A 22,146-nucleotide genomic window follows, 5' to 3' on the forward strand; every position below is an offset into this window, starting at 1 on the left:
GGGGGGTTTGGGCCCCCCTGGGGGCCCCCTGGGTGGGGCATGGTGCCCATTTTAACAAATTGAGTTCCTAACCCCCTAGGGATGCTACCTGCCAAGTTTGATGAAAATCGGTCTTGGGGTTTTCAAGAAGAAGATGAAAATGTAAAAAGTTTACGCACGACGCACGACGCACGACGGACGCCGGACGAAGGGCGATCGCAATAGCTCACTTGAGCCTTTGGCTCAGGTGAGCTAAAAAAACATACCTGACTAACCTTTCCTTCTAATAATACTATTTATATCTTTGTTTTGTAATATTTGTGATGGATTTCAGCACAACAAATTTGCTGGTTAGGAAAGCTGCAGTAAAGTTCCGACTAAATTCAGACAAGGCCCTTTAAGACAGCAGCATCTTGAGAACACAACAGTGGCCAAAACTCCAAGTGATGCAACAATATTTGCTCAGCAACATTCTAGAAGTTCTTTCCTTTGACAGATTCTGTCTGCGTGTGCATGAAGTCACAACAAACACATCGTTGGCTGAGAACCAGAGGAGCTTTAGCACATTTTTTTTTTTTTTTTTTTTTTTTTTGGGGGGGGGGGGGTATTACAGTTATAGGTATCATGTAGTAGAGCTCAATCTACTCTTCATTATGGTGTCAATTCTAAACTATTCTCATTATCAGTAAAATGTCAAAAATTAAAACTAACAAACTAGTTTACCCTATGTTTTGGAACAATGCTTGTATAAATCTACACACTGTTGATCAAAGAAACTTCTTATTTCATGGAAATTGATTGCTTAGTTCCTTTTTGCACTCAAATCTTGGAACATGCTAGCGCCCTTCTGGTTCTAAGCTGACGATATACAGGGCCACGCAAAAAGGCAGTATACCATCAGCTACCCACCCCAAAGGATGAGGAGAAGAAAAGGATGATGAGGAAGAGGATGAACTGGACGCCAAAGATGAAAACGTAGACGTCTGTCACAGCACTGTACATGGGATCCAGCATGTTATGGTAGAAGTTGATGGCTGGCTGATACCATCTGTCAATGGGGGGGGGGGGGGGGGGGGGGGGGGGGGGGAACAAATACATGAATATTGTAGTGTGTATGTATGCATGTATGTAAGTGTGTTTATATAATTACACATATATACACACATTTATATCTATATACAGTCAAATCTGCCTACAGCAGCTGCCTAAGGGAGATGAAAAAAAGTGGCGATGGTAGACAGGTGGCCACTATAGACAGGGTCATTAACATGGCTTTTCTCTTGGGGGGAATTGTGTTCAGTGGTCGCATACAGGAGGTGGCCACTATAGACAGTGGTTGCTATTGATAGGTTTGACTGTACTCTCATTTGCAAGAGCAAATAAGACTAGTAGCTGAAAACTGCTGGCATAAAAAGAACTGATAATGATTCCATGGGGGAAACAAAAGTCAAAATTACCTCAGTCTGTGATGTAAAAATGTCAATTGTTCAGAATTCCATCAGATTTCAGCACCTGTTTTGGCATTTACAACAAAGTACTAATTACAAAATGATTGTGAGAGTGATGATGTGTGTCTTGGATGAATTCTTAGTCATCCAGAACCACTTGTGTGACAGGAATGGTTACATATTCAGCTTGCTCACACTGCATATTCTATGAAGTACCGGTACATAACAAGTATCCAGCATGTATACAAAAAAAAATAAAGATAAAAATAACATCTTAAACACTGTCATTTCATATGTAACATGGGGTCTGCTGATGTAAGATGACTTTAATCTATTGAAATTCCCATGCTATTTCTCTAGTTATTTTTTCTTCAAATTTGTGCAATCTGGGTCGTATCTAAAATTCCAAGGAGTAGGTTATGAGTGATAAGAAGACTCACGGTGGTTCCTTGTCCTCCAGCTCCGAGAGGTGGCTTGTAATGGACCTGATTGACCTTTGCAGCTCATTCTCCTGGCTGGTCAAAAGGTCATCTTCTGATGTCGGCAACTCTTCAGGCTTCTCCCCACTCTCTGCTGCTCCTAGATTGAGAGATTAAACAAAAATGAAAGGTTGGAAGGAGTCTGAATGTCACATTTGCATACATTTAGAATACACTCAGAGACAGATGGTACATGTAGTTGAGTGGTAGAAAGCTAATGGTACACCGCATATTCTTTCTCAGGTATGTACGTGGCCCTGAAAAGGGTCTACTCGCAACATTTCAGCAAGCATGTTTTTACTGTTCTTAAAATGGCAAGAACATATTTACTGAAACAGCCACAGAAAGCTTCAAAGATTTCAGACAGATATCATACTAGATATAAAGTGATCTTTAAAGCATTGATTACAAAATCATTCATAACTCTGCAATTTTCGTCAATCTCACATATAATGACATTTACGCACTTCATACAGCCTGGGTGGATTTGTGCAGAATAGCAAATTTAGGGTATTCCAATCACTGCAAGTTGCTACATAAGCACTTGCCCGATTGCACAGGGCAAATGAAAATTAGGGTAGAGCAAGTGCTTTGGAACAATGAGAAAAAAATGCTTACTCAAATTGGGCATACTCCATATATTTTGCAAGGCTTTATTTGTGAAATGTTTGCCAAAGTACTAACTGTGATACCAACAGGGAATGTGACATACATGCATACATTTCTCCATCCATTACTGCACTCCACGATCGTGACTTCAACCACTCGTTAACTCGTTGCGAAGTCCTGATCACAACAGAATAGACTTGCTAAATATATGGTCGACAAGTACAACCAAAATCTTGTTTGCCAATAATTCCTACAGCATTTACTGACATGAATGACACCAAAGGTGACATACAAATGTAAAAGAATAACAGTCACTTTTTCAAATGGACATATTTTGCTTCGTTCACCTGTGGCTGTGTCCTTCTTCTTACGCTTCTTCTTCTTCTTCTTCTTTTTCTTCTTGCCCTTGTCCGTTTCATCTCCATCAACATCTTCAACGCTGATGTCCGTACTGGTTTGGACCGCGGCCACTTCCCCGCCTTGCTCGTCCAGGTTGGGTACCACCCTGGACTCCTGCCATAGACCATGTCTCTGTGGAGTAAGTAACATTCATTGTCAATACCATGTCAAAATATCAGAGTCATGACTCAAGTGTTACATTACAGGGGTCACAATACCAGGATCCTATTACAAGGGTCACAATACCAGGGTCCTATTACCGGGGTCCTTTTACCAGGGTCACAATACCAGGACCACAATACCAGGGTCCTATTACCACGGTCACAATACCGGGGTGCTATTACCAAAGTCACAATTTCAAGATGATGATACCAAGGTCACAATACCAGGGTCAAAATTCTAGCACAACATTTCCAAGGTGCGAATATCAGAGTGCTACAGGATAATAACACAAGAGTCATGATATTAGGGTAGCGGTGTCATGGTTCAGTGGTCTGTGTCCTGTGCATCCAGTGAGATGGTCCAAGGATCAAGACCTCTTATCATCTAACGGACAGGTGAAACAGAATTAGAGTATTTCATAGAATTCTAAAACAAGGTGCAGGACTCGTATAACTCACGATAAGAATGGATCGATGGAAGAAAACCGTCAGCAAGATGCAGAGGTCCAGGGCTGCATAGTTGGCTTTCTTCTCAATACCTATGACCATGTACGCCTCGTCGATTTTGTCCTGTGTGGCTACGTTCCTAGCCTCGTGAGTGAAGGGAAACTGGAAGAGGTACTTGAGGAGAACGACAGCCTGGATGGGAGGGAAGAAAAGAGAAGAAAATCACTCAGTATGTTGATGGCGGATGAAGTTAAAAGGAGGAGAAAGTCAAATAAGGAGCTGTATCTGTCAACAACGCTAGATCCAAGACGATGGCAAATATAAACAAAATTTGCAGTTCACCAAGGGGAAAATATAACAAAACAACAAAAACATAATTCAGAACAAAACATTAATTAATCTTGAATTTGATTCTTGTAGGGTGCCTGAGGTAGCTTCTGATCACTTTGAGGGCTTTTACAGTTAAACAAACAATGGAATACTGTGATACATTCCCTCTTGAGTTGCTGTTTGAAGCTACCAAACTCCGAAGCAGTGAATAGCTACTAGATAAAAGGGCTTCACGCTTAACCCTAGAAGTCAGACTTGTTGTTATTGTTATTGTGCAAGCAAATATGTGAGAGATGTATTTCCCTCAGGCTGAATAAGAATAGAATGCTAGCACACAGTTTCAAAACATCATGATCAGTTTCAGACAGAAGCACACTCCTCGTGGTTTTAATGAAAACTCATATGGGTCAGTATCTTACACATGTCACGTAATGGTCACACTGCCAATGGCACATTCGCACAGCAAGTCTCAGTGTTTTTCTCTAGTGCCATAACTTGTTCAGTTGGTTATTGCAGTGTGTATAGAAAACCCCAACATTGCAATTATAATATTGTGATATTTCCTACTGAGAATGGGCCTAACAAGAAGCTCACCATTGTGTACGAGATGACTGTGATCCAGAAGCGTTTGGTGGGGCGTGGCACCGACAACATGGCCCATAGGAAGACCATGAGGGGTAGAGGGAGGGATAGAATACTAGCCGACAGCAGCTGGTTTAGGATGATCATGAAGTAACAGACCAGCTGGGACTGGGCGATCAGGGCGTAGAGGGCGGCATAGACCAGGCGGAAGGGGCGGGGCATTGTGCGCTGGAAGTGCTCACTGGTGCTGGTCTCCGTCATCGAGGCAGCATCATCATTGCTGGATAGATGGGGCGTGTAACAAATTTGGACTCGGTGAAAGACATCTATCAATTCAAATGTATTGCAGCTTGAGCACATGGTACCAAGCTTTCACAACTTTATAGACAGTTATTAGACATCTTGATGATATTTCCACGTTGAATAGCATTCTTACACTCTTTGCAAGTTTAAGTTTACTTGACTTGACTTGATTTCAATTTTCATTTTCTGCTCTTGGTGTCCCAGGTTCTAGGCTAGGCAACAGGTGCCTAAAATGTCTAAATGTCACTCTCAATTCAACTTTGTTAATTAAGTGGGTTAATGTGGGTCAGCTTGCATATTTTCATGTTAGCCTTGATACATTCAGATTAAAGGACAAGTTCACCTTCTTAAACATAAGGATTGAGAGAATGCAACAATATTAGCAGAACACATCAGTGAAAGTTTGAGGAAAATTGGACAATCGATGCAAAAGTTATGAATTTTTGAAGTTTTTGTGTTGGAAACGCTGGATGAGGAGACTACTACAGCTTGTGAGTTATATGCGTACAACAGTATAAAGAAAATGTAAAGAAAATTCAACATATTTTCACTTTTTTCGCATAATAAAAGAGCTCTTGACTTGCCTCTTTCTAAAGGCAGGGGGAATAATATTACCCATAACATATGTCGGTAATGAGTCAGGGGAATGTGTACTTTTTTCAAAAGATGAAATTTTGTGAAATTCTCTTTATATTTTCCTTATATTGTTGTACGCATGTGACGTCTAAGTTATTCATACACTGCAGTAGTCTTCTCATCCAGCGGTTACTGCACAAAAACTTCAAAAATTCATAACTTTTGAACGGATTGTCCGATTTTCCTCAAACTTTCCATGATGTGTTCTACTAATATTACTACATTCTCTCAATCCTTATGTTTGTGAAGGTGAACTTGTCCTTTAAGTCTTCCATGGTAGCCATATTAACGGGAAATACACAGTTTGCATGGGCAGCCTAAGGGCAAATAATGATTGTTTTGCCACATAATATAACGCTTCATGTAATAGTCCAAAGCATAAGAATAGCTGTAGCAGTTCAAGAAAGAACAAAACCAGGGAGAAGGTATGAATAATGTAGAATAGGCTAAAATGATGATTTTTTTTTGTTGTTGTTGAAAGAATTCTCTAACTGGTGACAAGAGAAAAACCACACCAACGGTTTCACTATGCATGGATAAACAAAATAATTGAAAATCTGACTGAATATAAAATCATGGACTAGGTATTACTCACATATGACTATTCAAATTTATATCTTTAGATTAAATAGTTCTATACATTTATATTACTTTTGTATATGATATAACAAGTGATAAACACATAGGGCCACAAAATTAATGCTTCCAGCAAGACACCATAAATATATCATTGAATATGACTAGGAAAATAATTGGATATTCATGATTGTAAATTGTACTAACATGCCACATACGCATATATCTGGATTACTAAAGATTACAGTCCCCACAATGAACAAATAGAGTTAGAGACAACAGCTGCAACTGATGATAACTGTTACACAGGTTCATTTTTTTTTTTACATTGATATATATGAGTACTATAAAAAAGAAAAAAGTTTCACATGTTTTACAACCACATCAGTGGTGTAGAATAAGTGCTGATGTCATTTATCCACACTTCTGCAAGTTGTTGCAAAAAAAACAACAACAACAACAAATCAATGTATGAATAGTTTAGCTTAATAATTCAAAACCTAATACAACCCTTCCCATTAAAAGTATATATATTTACTACAGGCAACAAATCTATACATTCATTTTTATTTTTATTTTTTATTTTATATACAAAATAGGAAATTTATAATGATTTTTGCACAGGTCAACTGAAGTTTGTAAGATGATGTCATCTGATTTGCATACATGATTCCTGATCAATATCAATGTTAAGAAAAAATGTGTGAAATTTTGAAGTTATTATGCATTTTTCTCTTACGGAAATGTCTACCTCTCTCTATATATTCACTCTGCTGGGGTTTTCTTCGGTTTGTTTTGTTTCAACAGAATTATATGAACTTTTTGTTTGTAAACACTAAGAGTTCATGCTGCCTTCCAGAGTGTAAGGACAACACTCATGAAAATCAGTGTAACTTCGATAAATATCTCTTCTGCATATACCTTCACATCCAATAATTACTCATTCAAACCACCATATCTAACTTATTTTCTCTTTCTTTTTAACCCATTCTCTTTCTGTCTAGAGCATAGTTACATAACTCTCACCTGGGGAAGGACTTCTGAGGAACAGTGTGCTCTGTTGGCGGCACCACTATGGTAACCCTGGGCATGCAATGTGAAGCGGGTGGGGTTATTGGTGGCAGAGATGGGTGTGGCAGCGAGGGAGGTGCGGGATAAGCCCGCGACAAGTGCAACGGAAAAGTGGCGGCAATGGAAATATGGCATGCAGCAACAAAAAACTTTTGAAAGCAAAAGTGACACTTACTAAAACAAAACAAAACAAAACAAAACAAAATAAAACTACACCCCTGGTCAACAAATTTTGTTTTATCAATTTTCCTGATACTTTTTCGAGAAATTCAGAGTTAAATACCATCATAATAACGTAGAGGAGGGGATAGAGTACACAGGACAACATACAACAACTGTGTACATACATTCATTCATTTCAAACTCAGAGTCATATTCATCAAAACTCAATCAATTAAAGAGGCTGGTGGGCAAAATTTTGCTTTGCATGAACTGCTCTCTGAAACATTAGTTATGTCCAGTGAAACCTGTCTGTAAAAAAATACCAGAGGGAGGTAGAAAAATGGTCTATATTTGAAGGGGGTATTTACAGACAGGTTCACTCACTATGAAAATGCTTGAACAGAAGACACATTTTGTGGTCTTTATGGACAAGTGATCTTTCCAGACAGGTGGTCTTTACAGACAGATGGGGAATATAGCAAGTATGACTGCATTATGTACCTTATGGGTTCATATCAAAGCTAGTTTGGAATTCAAGTCAACCACAAAGTTACTCATTGATATACAGTAAATAGAACAAGAGTTCTAGTCAATTAGGCTTTGGCTATGTTGGCTACTTAAAGGTGCAACTATTCCTCAACACCACCTTATTTCATCAAAGCAGCACTTTTTTTCAGAGATTTCTTTTCATAATAGATATTTGATAAAATGTCTTTATGTTTGGAATGGATGAAGGAATGTACAATGTCATGTATTTGTCTCGTAAGCATTTTTTTAATACATAGCAAAATCAAATAGTAAACAAATGGTAGTGCATAGAAATAAGATTCACCAAAGATATTCAAATATATGTTATACACTATATTATACATTAAAAGATATATGATATAAATCCTGGGAGTGATATATAAATTCATGTGCACAGTGCTGTAGATGCATGAATTTCATCTTTGCTATAAACGGTGCAAATAAAGACCAGTCCATATTAGATATATCAATATGTAATAACTGAAGGAATAACTGCAGAAAGGATAATATCCCATTTCTATGACAATTCGGCCAATATTTAGCTCTATCTAGAAACAGTTAATAAAATGTTATAAGGTACTGGGAACAGGTTGATTGAATAAACTTAAATATAAAGAAAGACATTAATATATAGATATACACTTTATGTACATATTAATCACATGTTAAGATTATTCTCTTCACGTTTATACAGTGCATAATGCAGCATTCTTTCTGACAGAAATGTATACATTCTGGATTAAACAAAAAAATGGCAATACAATATTCTTCCGAGAATGAGACAAAGCTATGTCCCAAGCTCAAAATATTCATCAAGATTCCTTGGTGAGAGTCCGCAAACGATAGCACCAGTGAACAGGAAGTACACAGACAATGCATTGCAAATAAAACAAAGCAATTCAAATTATTTAGGAATGATCAAACATATTTTCATACACACCACAACTACAGTATCACTACCACTCTAAACTACTGCAAGTACTCACTACTATTTCAAAATCTACAAACTACAATGTAATGCCAGCAAATCTGCATCCATGTCTTAACATCACAAAAGCAATAAGGAGTGCCCCAAAGATCCAGTGCATTGCTGGAAAATTAAAGTTAAAAGTTGCAAGCTGCAGTTGCAAGGTAAATCTACAACCTCCACTGGATCCCATACAGCAAGCCTGCTACATGCAATATAACAACTACAGCAACTGGAATTTGCAATGACTGTGGGGTACCACAACCATGAGAACTGATGTGGCAACATGCGCTCAATAAATTGATGGCAACAAACTACACTCATGCATCTATGTCTTTTGCAGCTAGAAAGACGGCAAGAGATATTTCTGCTTTTGCATGCAAATCAAGTCTGTTTAATGTGCTGCACTGAACAAGGGGGCGGGGTCACATCAAGCCTGTTTAATATGCTGTGCTGAATAAGGGGGCGGGGTCACACACATCATCATTTAGTCTTGTCTTCCAGACTTTCCATGCCATGATATGCCATATCCGACTGGCATATAGATAAAACTCTACCTCAATATTTATCTGCCCCCAACCTAACGACTTACTTTGAATCTCTCGTCTGAGCCTTCTCAGTCTCTGTGGAAATGGCCAGTGTGTCTTCCTTCTCTCCAGTGGCGCCCTCTTGAGTTTCGTCCTGCATCTCCACACTAGAGCCTGACTTCATTTCCTGCATCTCGGCCATTCGACGTTGCTTCTGATGATTGGAAAACATCACACGCAAGAAAACATATAAATGAACATGTGGCCTCACCTATGTCCTCTCACATCTACCAACCACTTGCACAAGTATCATAGCAGTTAAGCATTTTCGAATATACATTATTTGTAAAAATGTCATACATCACTTGCAACATGCCATCCCTACATGTATGTCTCCCTATGAAAAGCCACCCAACATTTCACCATCATAAAATCCTTCTGCTTCTAAAATTCCATACCACACTCACCCACACTAATGACCTTTTGCCTATCTATAGAGTACCTAAGCGATGCTGTCACAGTCTTTTGTAATGGCTTAAGTTGGAAATAGATGTAACAGTAGTTTGACAGCAACAATAGTGTTGTTCATAGACTGGGCCATGTGAGGTTGCTAAGAACATACTCTATACTAACAAACTTCTGCCTCTGGAAAACATGAAATCTTCTGACACCACTGATGTAATTACGCTCCTTGGATGTCGGTACAGTGCACTCCCATTATAAAGAACACGGTTATAATGACATTCCTGTTACAACGAAATAAAAATTCAGGCTGCAAAATTATCCATTCTCCGTATTCTTATTGCTTATTTATTTAGTTATAATGAAATTTCGATATAATGAAAGAAAATTGCCAGTCCCCAAGGACTTTGCTATATCGAGAGACCACTGTGAACTTGCTCACACTTTGCTTACCCTTAGTGCCCTTCGACGTTTGCCCTCTGAGGTCAGCTTGGAAAGTTCTTTGGCCACATAGCGGTACTCCTCAGAGATGTTATCCAGGAAGGCGATGATGCTGTCGATGGTTCGGATGAAGATCAGCCAGGTCAGCTTGAGGGTGCTCTTTATTTTACCTAGCGATGAGAGGATGGAAAGTAAAGGTTGCTTGGTAACCAACTTCAAGAGGTGAGGAATTATACTGAATATGCCGAATATTCTGTGAGGTTTTTATTTTCACGAATTTCGGGAGTCAGGTGCTATGTGGTTAGTATCTGTTCCTCTCACACTGAGGACTGTAATTGCTGTCATTAATGTTCGGATCAATATTGCATTCTTTATTTGGTATATGTTTGTTTTTCGTGTGCCATCTTCTTCTTTGTTGACATGTTTGAACATGTGTGTATATGCATGTTTATATCTATCTTTTCATTTTTGAAGCACCATGAGCACAAAGGTGGGCCTGTGCGCTACACATGGAATAGTTATATAATATTGACTGGCCTCGAGGGAGATACCGGAAAATATTGCCCAAACTGAAAGAATATTTATCTGGTATCTCCCTCAAGGCCAGTCAATATCATAATTATTACTATCCCTACGTTAATTATGAAAATATGTGAATACGGCTATTCACCATGATATAGATCAAGCCACATTTGACTACCTGTAGATTATCACCAACATGTCGAATAATTGAAAAATTGTTCATCAATGTATATCATTCAACTCCAACTTCAAAGATACATATGTAGTTGTAACAGGCAAACTTCAAACATCTGAACGCTTTTACACTTTATTTTTGCTTCTGTTTCAATTTGGAGAGTTGTTATGACTGATGGTCACTGTGCAGTTATTGAGCACAAATGGACTAGTCATTGTTTGATGCGTAGTGCTGCTGGAAGTGGTCGACCTTGTACGAGTTGATTTATCGGCGTTCTTCTGCGGCGCGTGTAACCGATACACAGCGACATCCTTGAATGTTTTCTCTTCGTGGTCGATCGGAATGTTTACATGTAAAGTGAATGGCGAAACCCGGAAGAAGCAAAAAACCAACGAATATTGACTGCTGACCTCCACGACCCTGCAAAATACCAACTGCAATTGCCTCGCAAAAATACCTCGTATAGGTAATAATCATTATTATTATTCTTCGCGAAATTAAAGACACGCGAAAATAATGACTCTGATCCCGATATGAATGTGACAAACACATATACATTTCTCTGTTCAGTACAGTACTCCAAGATCGCGAATTTAACCACTCGCGAATTCCCGATTTGCGAAAATTTAGACTCCCTAAATATATGGCGCATACAGTATATTCCTTGACAATCCACGCCATGGCTATAAGATAGGAAAGAGCAACAATTCTGCCTTGCTAGGATATGGACATATTGTCTGCTGACAACAGAGACTCCAACTCTTCTGCTTCGAGGCCATTTTCTGAAATCTCCTGATCTCCCGCTGGAGTTTCAATTTCTCCCACTTTGGCTGTGTGTCTCCAGCCAAGGATGTATTTTCCAAAGCTCAAATTTAGCTTTCTCCCTTCAAAATTAAGTTTAGAGTCAAAACAGGTCCAAACTTTGGATCCATTTGTCACTCTGCCTTTGACAAAGATTCTGCTGGGATCGACAGCTCAGGTCCCTTTGGACTCAAATTCTACTCCACTGTCTTACCTTGATTGGATAAGCAGTTTTCAGCAGCTTTTTTTTCCCCAACTCAAGTTTTGTCATTTCATGCAAATAAGGATAAGATAGAACCAGAGAGTATCTTTATACTGAGAGCTTGCAAGGCCCTTAACAGGGACTTTTCAATTTCACCTCCTGAACGCGGCCTTCGTCCGAGGTAATGATGTCATTTTAAGGAACAGCACATGCTCACGCTTCTCCAGCACGTCCAACACCAAAATCGTGAACATGTCTTCCAAGAATTTCACGTCTCCCTAGATTGAGGACGTGAATGACGTCATCGCTTGGCGCGGCAATTGCCCACCCACTGGAGGGGACGGGTCATGACGTCATAGCAGTATGTGATGAACGGCATGCACTGAAAATCAAAATGGGTGATAACACCGCAGACGTAATGAGTGGACCATGGCAATTTGGTGCCGCTCTTGTATGAGAAAGGCGTCCACGTCCAAGCAATCGAAAAGTCCCTAAACAGGCCCTGGAACCCCCCCACAACCAGCGTCGCACTTTGCACTCATTATTTGCATCATGTGTAGATAATATCATGCCAATGCTCTCCCATCTTCGTCTCCAGTTTACTAGAGGTCCAGGAGGGGGAATCTCCTATCAAAGAGGTGCTTGGGGTTGGAGTCTCTCTGATAAGGAGTATCAAATTCTCTATCAATCCATACCTTGATTCTCATGCAACAATGCCCAGCTTTGCTGAGGAACACTAACTACACATTATCGATCTTACTGCTGGTGGGCTCATCTTCTTCCATGTCGATGTCGTCTTCGACAACCATGTCCTCATCATCTTGTGCCTCTTCCAAGGACTTGGGATCTTGATTTGAGAGAGAGAGAGAAAGAGAGAGAGCAGTCAGTAGAAAGGAAGCAAAGCCGAATGTTTATCATGTATGGATTTGCCATTTCAGGCCTTGACACTAATTTCTTACTATTTTTTTTCTGGTAGTACGTTCAGGCCACTAATTTTCATTATGTGTATGTGCGCATGTATGCATGTACATTGTATGTATAACAAGGATAATTATGTATGTTTGCATGTATGTATGCATGTGTAAATTTAGTGTACATGCACTTCACCTTCCTTATCAAAATTATAAAGAGCAGTTCACTGAAATCGACCAGCACGAAAAAAATCTAATCTTACCAGTGTAGGCAACTCTCTTGTTAAAGTTGATTATCAGATAGGATAAAATAATTTAACTGCAGGCCAAGTTCATAAACCCTCCCAAAATGGAAATCAGTTGTACATCAAGTAATATTCTTGTTTGCTTCTTTTAATCAAAATGTGATGATAACAATTTCACCTACAGATGGTATTCTGTGATTTATCAAAGGGATGGTACAGTTTTGGTTGAGACTGTGCTTCAGGTTTCCAACATTTTTTGATGATGATTCATTTTTTTTTACAAAATGAGAAACTTATTATGAAACATGAAAGAGCATATATTTCTAAACGGAATTCAAAGTTTATTTGATGAAAATTGGTTTTGAAATGGCTAAGATATCCCGAACAAAGCAATCCTTAAAAAAACGGTGGGGCCCACCTTTTCTTTAGATCACTTTGTTTTACTTTGTTTTTGGATATCTCAGCCATTTCAGACCCAATTTTCAACAAGTAAACTTCAAATTCTTCTTAGAATTGTATGCTCTTTAACATTTCATACAGTGGTTTTTAAATATCTCGCAAAAAGTTAAAGGTTGAATCCTCATCTCAACCAATACTATATCAGCCCTTTAATACCAAAGGATGACTTGTGATGAAGAGACTGGAGTGGAAAATAATGCTATATATGCTTCAATAGTTCTAATTGTATTAATTTGTATTAATGTTGATAAGTTCTTGGTTTTAGATTTGAATTTGTTTTGGGTATACATAATGTAAAGAGAAATTGAATAGATATAGAGTGTATGCATATATATCAGTTTCATTATAGATGATGTAAAGCCTTGTAAAACAACTTAATAGTTTGTAAGAGATATATATAAATGTTATATTGTAATTAGATTGTAATTGCAATAGTCACGTTCACACAATGTTCTTAAAATTAAAGATTCACTTGAAGTTTCAATCTTTAATAAATGATTGATATTAGCTCATAATCTAGCCCCATGAAGCCCTCAAAAGTAAGTAATCTGAAAGATCAGTCAGTGATTAGAATAACAAGACATCTTAGGGTTTACACTCTTTTCATGAGCTGCACGGATCCCCACTTGTAGTTTAGCATCATGTGGACAAGATAATCAAGAAACTCGAAAGTTAATGTGACATCTTTGTGAAAAAACCTATTCCCCCCCTCAGTTCGTTAGTGTTGTATGTACGCATGTCGTCTCGTTTTGTGGTTTAATCATCAAGTGGGACTCTTCTGCTAAAAAATTCAATCTTTTATATAAGGTATTGTGTTGACATACATAGTAGTGTAAAACCACTAGCTACCCTTAATCATTAAAATTTGTTTAAAACTTTGAAGATTACATACATTGTGTGAATGTAACTATTGTTTCAATTCAAGTTACAGAAAAGAGGATGTCCTGAAGACACAAGTAATTTGATTCTCACCTTTCACCTTTGGTTCATCTGCCCCCTCTCCACTAATAGCTGTGGAGTATGAAACTGTACGTAGGAGGATTAATAGATAGATAGACAGTCAGGTAGACAGATAGGTAGATGGATAGATAGACAGAAAGAAAGAAAGATAGATAGATAGGTAGATAGATGATTAGATAAAGAGAGACAAATAAATAGATAAATACATAAATATATTTAGATACATAAATTGATGAATAGATAAATTGACAAATACTTATCTGTTGATAAAGATATCTATAGACAATAATATGTAGATAAACATATAGATAGAGATAGATAGATATATAGTTATAGAAAGATATATAGATAGATAGTTGGATAAGATAGATACACAAGTGACAAATGAACATGTGAAGAGAAAACAAAGGGAAAGAGTGGAAAAAAGGTTAAATAATATGATGACATGTCTAATCAGGGCCCTGTTTTATTAAGAGTTATAATTGATTAAACAATTGATTTCTATAAGTCTATGGTAGCCTGTGTGGTAAGGAAATTTATAATCGATTATATCTTTTGATAAAACGGGGCCCTGAATTGTTACCATGTCATATGATCATTTGTGACTCTCTTCCAGATACACGTAAATGCCAGCTTATTAATGATGACTAATCTTCACCACTGCTTCCATGAAGAGTTGTAAAGTGTGGATGTGGCCTTATTGCACACAAACCTACATTTCTGTTACTGGAGCATATAAAGAATTGTATTTTTAATGTCACAAAACAGTTTATAGTGTACTTATCTTCTTTTCCTAAGTTTTGTTCAACATTACAAATGATACAACTGACAGTAAATCCCAAATCCCGTATCCCAAAATGAATGGACATTGAAGGCTTAAAGTCTTGAACAGGAGCTCTAATCTTTCACAATAATAATGTTTCCCCATTACGAACAGAGATAAATACATGCAAAGTTGTGGAAGAGAAAACACAAAGAATATACAACACTTTAACTCAAGATTTTGCAAAATAAAAAAAATGATGGTTTTAATAAAAGCCTTTCAAAAGAGGGCATGATTTTGAGAAAATGGAACATGGCTCAAAACACCAAACAAAACATTCACAAAACTATAATAGATTAGTGATAAACTGTTTAACTCTTTCAATTCACAGGCAACCTGTAAAACACATAGCATGTCAATGACTTTTGAGCTTGTGGTGCAGAGAAGGTTAATAGGGAGCTTTAGATTTGAGGCACGGACGTTTGAGACGACGAGTGCATTGGACGTTCTCCTCTCTCCCTGCGTCGTGCAAAAAAGTAGCCTTAGATCATGCGGAGACGTAACCTATAGAAAATAAAATGGCGCCCCCAAATGATGGGTGCATGAAATAGCTCCCTATGTCGTGAATTGAGCGGATGTAGAAATAGCCCAGAACGCGTAGTGAAAACTCAGGCAACGCGAACTGTAAATAGATCTCGTCTGATAAAGTGATTTTGCGCATGTTGCATGTTCAGAACATGTTTTTTTTCCTCTCAACGTCCTTGTCGTGAAAATCTAAAGCTCCCCAATGACAGATAGGGACAAACAGGTGTCCACTAAACTTATACTCCATCTATTATGAAAGATTGGGGGCGGGGGGCAGGAGATATCGACAAGTTGAGTACAAACGTGGTTGAATGAAGAATGCGTGCATCATACAGCGGCACCCTGACTAGATGCTACCTCCAGGGTGTATGGAGTGTACTGTGGGTGGGGCTTGATTCATGTGGTACGTGAAATATAATATATTATGCTATATATGTTCAGGGATGCCAACTTTATAAACAATATTGCAGTATTCTAATGGCTGAAAATACACCTTTCCTGCAATAGATACGAGTAGTAATACATTTTGGAAAATACAGTTTTTCCATGAAACCTGCAGTATTTTGGAAAAAAGAAAGTAACAGCTGACATCTTTGTATATTGCATTGTTGCTTATCATTAATATCATTATGATGGTGATGATGATTTTTTGTCATTATCATCAACATCATCATCATAATCATTATCATGATTTTTATCTTCATCTTCATCACTATGAAATATCTTTATTATCATCATCATCAGTATTACTGTTGCTGTTGTTAATCATTTTTATTTCTACAACTAGAATTATTATGCACATGTCTATTTGTTAACTATCATTATCTTTCGCACATTCTAATGTATATATGTATATAAATTCCTGATTTATTCTGTGTTATGTTTTGTTGGAAGAAAAATGAGAATGAAAAAATGAATGAATGAATCATCACTATCATTGATACTGTCAAATGTTCAACTAATTGGACAAGGTGATTCAGGTTACGAACATTCCTTCAAAGATTTTAATGACAAAGCAAGTGACTGAGGTCGTTACCAATATTTCAGTCTCCACAAAGTAAGATGCATTTCTACGACTATCACACCATAGTCAGTGGTTAGGTTCACACCACATGGGATCATGCAAGTGATCATGTGTTTGCAGTAGTGCACAGTGTGGGGCTTTTCAACATGATGTGCTGCAAGTGTGAACGCAATACTGCAAAGACTACACAATATCAAAACACACTGTTCATGCTCTGTAAAGCCATGTGACTGTATGGCAATGAAGCGGATAGCTTTCAAGCAGGAAATCTGTGTACAAGACATTAACAGACGATGATGTGGTTACACACATGACTTGCTACAAGCGATCACAGGCAGGGAATTTCAGTCAATTTCAGCTATAAAGGAAATTTTGGTCTCTCAATTTGTAAACATACAATTGGGGGGTATCTTAACAAGACACTTTTGCAGAATATACATGTATAAGGGCCTGAAACAATCTACAAAGGGCTATAACAGAACTTTTTAAAAAGTCTAAAATATTCTTGCCAAGGCTTGAGGTCAGGATTTTTGTCTAAATCTTTGTATCCTTGAAGATTATAGGACGGTTTCATTCTAACAATGCAATCGTATTGAATCTTTTTTCCCCTTCTGTGAGCTAAAGGTCACAATTTTTCCTTTAATTTTTTCTCTCTTTACAAGGATATCAATCTTCCTGACTCTATGTGTAATCATAAAAATACAGTCATTTCAAGGCTCTGGAATGTATGTTCATCAGTAAGGGACCCGCCTTTCACTGCTAGATTATTGTCGGTAACATAGTCTCAGGTCATTTTCACACAATAACTTGGAATTTAATTCAGATCTATTTTCACAAGAGCATCATCACTTCAACAGTGTGACTGAAAAGAAGCAGTTTTATCAAATACTGATAGTATAACCCTTAACTAAAACATACAAGTGAGAGTGTAACATGCTCTACAGCTCTGGACACTATCTATTATCACACTCTATGAGCAATTTAACAACACGTTTAAGTTGGCTGTAATAAGCAGAGTAAAATCTGAATACTAGAATGGTTGAGATTTCATCAAACTCAATTAAAAACTTAAAAACTTACAACTCTAAAATTCACCTGTTGCTACATAAAAATGTCATCTGTAGCAAGCAAATATTGGCTTTAATACGAGGGGTGATGCTATATTTTCTCAAGAGATGTTCATTCACCTACACATAAAACCGTCAATGAATTTCCTTTTCTGACACAACAAAAAGACAAAAAATTTGCATCCTTTGGATGAAATTTCTGATGACTTGCAACAAACTCACATTGATGACTCTCAGGAAGAAAGGGATGCAGTTGCTTAGTAACCAATCAAAAAACAGATTTTCATTTGTGTGTGTGTGTGTGTGTGTGTGTGTGCACAAACCAATCAGAGATTTGTGAGCTACTTGTATAACATCATCCCCTTTACTAGTTTTCACATGTTGCAACAGGTATCACTATTCAATGCAAACAATGTCAAATGTAGTCATTTTAAAGGGAAAATTCATTGAAGATTTGTGTGCATGGCAGAGGAAGGCTTAAATCATGAAATATTAAAGTCCATGACTTCTCATCCCAGCTAATCTTATTTCTGATAAAGGCAACCCCCTCAATAAAGCGAATTCAGCAGTCTCAATTTTCCATAACTGCATTTAGTTCTTCTTTTTGATAAGTATGTTTATCGATCAGGTATCGGTTATAACGAAGTAAAATTGGCTGTCCTGGTGACTCATTAAAACACTGTCTGCCTACGTATTAGGAAACGTCTTACTCTCTTTATTAAAGTCAACTTGAACAGAGTGTGTCACAGCACCTGAAGCAATATCTACAGATACAAACGGATAAGAAAGAATAACGAAGCTCACAATAGAGACTATATCTACATTTACATGTGCAAATCATCTTTTAAGTCTTCTCACTTACCTGATTTTGGTTCTTTTGTCATTTTACAATGAAAAAATAAATTGTGAAAACTCTATTAGCTTCTTTGTTGTCTGCCAGCATTTTTTTTCTTTACTCTAATGTCAAGGGCTAATGGTCCTTTAAAAATGTAGGCCACCTTTCTCCTCATTATGCAGGCAAGCATCTTAGTTCTTCTTTCCTGAGTGAGATTTTTATTTGCACATTCATATGCAATGCTTTTGATATCCTAGCCTTTTCAATGTTATACTTGACTATTACTATTGTTTTCATATTTCTACTTTTGCGTTGCTGTTTTTGTTTTATATGTTATAAAGAGAGTGAAAGCAGTGCAGAAATTCCACAAAACCCTGAAACCCTGAGTGGACAGCCATCCAAATTAATGTCAGGATTTTACAATAATGCACCTCCTTATACATAAAAAATTGAGCAAACAAAATGGGATTCCATAGGGATTTGAACCCGAGACCTCCAGATTGCTAGACCGGTGCTGTACCAACTGAGCTATAAACAGTCCGAGTACAGTGTTCGTATTAAGTACATCTATTTTCATGCATGTAAATGTCAAAACAAATTGTCAGTAGAAAAAAACAAATATATGTTACGCAAAGTGTGCAACATGAACTGCAGAATTAGCGAATATGTTCTTTTAGCTGCTTAGCATTAAAATTTAATTGTGCGAAATTATTGATGTGTACAGTAGCCTCTTCATCAAAAATGTCTCAAAACTGGCTATCTAATCTGACATGAAACTGTGATTAATTGTAACTGACACATGGGATGCTTTTATGAACTTTTCCCATGAGAAGCATGAATTTTGGAGTGTTAGATGGGTATTAAGTACAACTGTAGATAGCTTAATATCAAGGTGGTTGGTTTTAGGATGTGGTGTTCAACTTGGCAGGAAAGTTCACCAAGAAATGAAGGAAGAGTACTGTACGTGATGGTCTGATTTCTAAAGTACTGGGAATGATACAGTGTATATGCCTTCCAGTATCATATAATGATGAAAAACACTTTATCAACATATATCAATGTAAAGGAATAATATTATCATTATTACAATTATCATAATCATTATTACTAGTATTATTATAATTGTTATAATTACTATGATAATTATGATTATTATTTTCATCCTAATAACCATTACTATTATTACTGTCATAATCATAATTTTCATGATAATTTTTCTTCATCTTATTTTGACTTTTATCAATATCATATTATTAATATTACTGTCAATATCAATATGTCAAGAAAGAAATTGAAGAGCTTGCTGGTAATTCTGGGCATAGAGTTTATGTTTATCTACTTTTTACACACAAACAGACGATACCCAGGCAAAAGGCTTCTTCCATTTTGGATTACAATGACGTTCTCAACCATGTGAAAATAAAAATGTCAATTCTAAAGATTCTTGCTCATGAATATATGGACAACATGTGAACTGCAGGAACGATTCAAATATCAAATTTGTGCATGCTTTCAGTGATTCAAATGAAGATGTACCCAATGCATGCAATGTTTGGGGTCATCAGGAAAGATGAGAGGTGTACATGTGAAGTTAGTTGAACTGATACAGTCTATAGGATGAGCATTTTTAGCTAGTCAGTGAAAGTAAGACATGCAAGTAAGACCTATATCCCATAAATATCTCCTCCTCTTCCCTTTTTTCATATACCATAGAGAGGGGAAAATGACCTTTGAACTTGTGATGTCACCATTACTCACCATTTTCAAAGATGACGGAATGTGGGGCAAATTTTTAAGGTTTGGTGAATTCATGAGCAGAAGAAGTATGAAAGTACAAAAGCAGAGATATATCATGACAGAAGTACAATTCTGGGACATCTGTGAATATTTGACTGGAAGATGGGGAGGAATCTTACATCTTATATTTGTCTGATTCTCAGAAGTCGGGGTGAGTTCATGCAGATCAGAAATATGCACTAGTTAAATGATGTTCGCAAACATGGGAAATGAATGCTGCCAATTTGATTTCAAATCAATTGTCCGAAGGTTTTGTAGTTTTATACAGAAAAAGAGATAAAAATGCATTACATACAAGAAATACAAAGTTTTGTTTGAAGTGAAGTCGACCCCCCCCCCTTCCTGAAAAAAAACCCAAAACATAACAGATAACAGACAAGAAGTCACAATAAAAAGAATGAAAGCAGCAGGATTCTACATAATTTTGCATCAACCTGGGATCACAATTCATATGAACAATTGCAGGGATGACACATATCACAAGAATACAGTTTCTCATTCCCTCAAGGACAAAAGGTATTTGGGGACACAAAATGAGTAGATTCAGCCAATAGAAATATTCTAATCAACATTCTTGTATGTAACATATACTTTAGATAATCATTATTATATTAATGTTGCAAACTGGATCCAATTTCAGATTTTGTGATGTATGGGTGTATGGTATATTACATCAACTGCGAAGGGCATGCTGTGATATGCTATGAGCATTCCAGACATGTTTATACACTCATTCACATTGTACCAGCTCACTTGTGGTCTAATTTCATGCGACAGATAACTCAAGCTTCAAGCAAACTCATGAATAAAGATGTCAGAAAAGCTCTAAAAAATTTTTCTCTTTGTTTTTAAGATGGAAGAATTAACAAGACTTTGGGAAGGTAGAGACTTGGACATAAGTAAGAAACACGGTGGCTCCTAGCGACTTGTTTCACACGGTGGGCTTTGTAAAATTTGCAATTGCTATAATGACGACAACTTTTAATGCAAACCACTGCTTGGCTGTCGTCTGGCTGATTGACAGTAATCTGGCTGTTGCCATAGAAACCACACTGTACATGGATAATGCGCTATATAAATGTATTTCTATTGTTATCATTATTACTTGTTGCATATTGTCATTGATATGCAGTGCTTTAGGAAATGGGCCATAGAACAGTCATTTTATTTTCTAGTCATATTATTAATATGAAATTCATAGAAAATTTGTGTGCAGGGCAGAGGAAGACTTTGTCTTTACTGATAAAACTTTTCACTTGACTCTATTTAACGTCAGCTTAAACATGGAGTGGACCGTCTCTTCAACTACTCCTGCTTGATAGCCTGGAACAACATTCCTCGGCAGTGATACATTTTGGGAAAAAAAATAGAGGTACACTAGCAAGCACACCGGAATTCACACAATAATGAAAGACTGTAAGGAAATGGTGTTTACTCTGCAGGAATAATGAGAAGGGAATAAAAAGCTGTCTGGAGAGTTGGGAATTTCTCTGGATAGAGGGAATAAAAATGATCTTAATACCGGGCCCACACCCCTTGACACCAACACCACTCCCATTGACACCAACACCACTCCCCTTGACACCAACACCACTCCCCTTGACACCAACACCACTCCCATTGACACCAACACCACTCCCATTGACACCAACACCACTCCCATTGACACCAACACCACTCCCATTGACACCAA

General features: G+C 37.3%; 1 protein-coding gene across 4 annotated transcripts in view; it reads right to left on the reverse strand.

Moving 5' to 3' along the window:
* LOC139727292 (piezo-type mechanosensitive ion channel component 2-like) overlaps positions 1–22,146 on the reverse strand; it is a 65,089-nt gene that overhangs the window by 18,052 nt on the left and 24,891 nt on the right. For 2 of the 4 annotated variants that reach the window (XM_071638263.1, XM_071638249.1), the window contains exons 20-29: positions 14,395–14,448; positions 12,568–12,654; positions 10,120–10,277; positions 9,270–9,418; positions 6,976–7,032; positions 4,447–4,714; positions 3,535–3,714; positions 2,863–3,046; positions 1,868–2,006; positions 889–1,027 (exon numbers count right to left, since the gene is read on the reverse strand). In XM_071638263.1, coding sequence (XP_071494364.1) covers positions 889–1,027; positions 1,868–2,006; positions 2,863–3,046; positions 3,535–3,714; positions 4,447–4,714; positions 6,976–7,032; positions 9,270–9,418; positions 10,120–10,277; positions 12,568–12,654; positions 14,395–14,448 — 1,415 coding nt within the window. The remainder of the gene's footprint in view (positions 1–888; positions 1,028–1,867; positions 2,007–2,862; positions 3,047–3,534; positions 3,715–4,446; positions 4,715–6,975; positions 7,033–9,269; positions 9,419–10,119; positions 10,278–12,567; positions 12,655–14,394; positions 14,449–22,146) is intronic. The other 2 variants (XM_071638256.1, XM_071638270.1) reach the window with 2 other exon arrangements.

Source organism: Diadema antillarum, unplaced genomic scaffold, assembly GCF_040938485.1.
Source record: "Diadema antillarum isolate AM-2024a unplaced genomic scaffold, OU_Dant_1.0 scf00000017, whole genome shotgun sequence".
Classification (NCBI taxonomy): Eukaryota; Metazoa; Echinodermata; class Echinoidea; order Diadematoida; family Diadematidae; genus Diadema; species Diadema antillarum.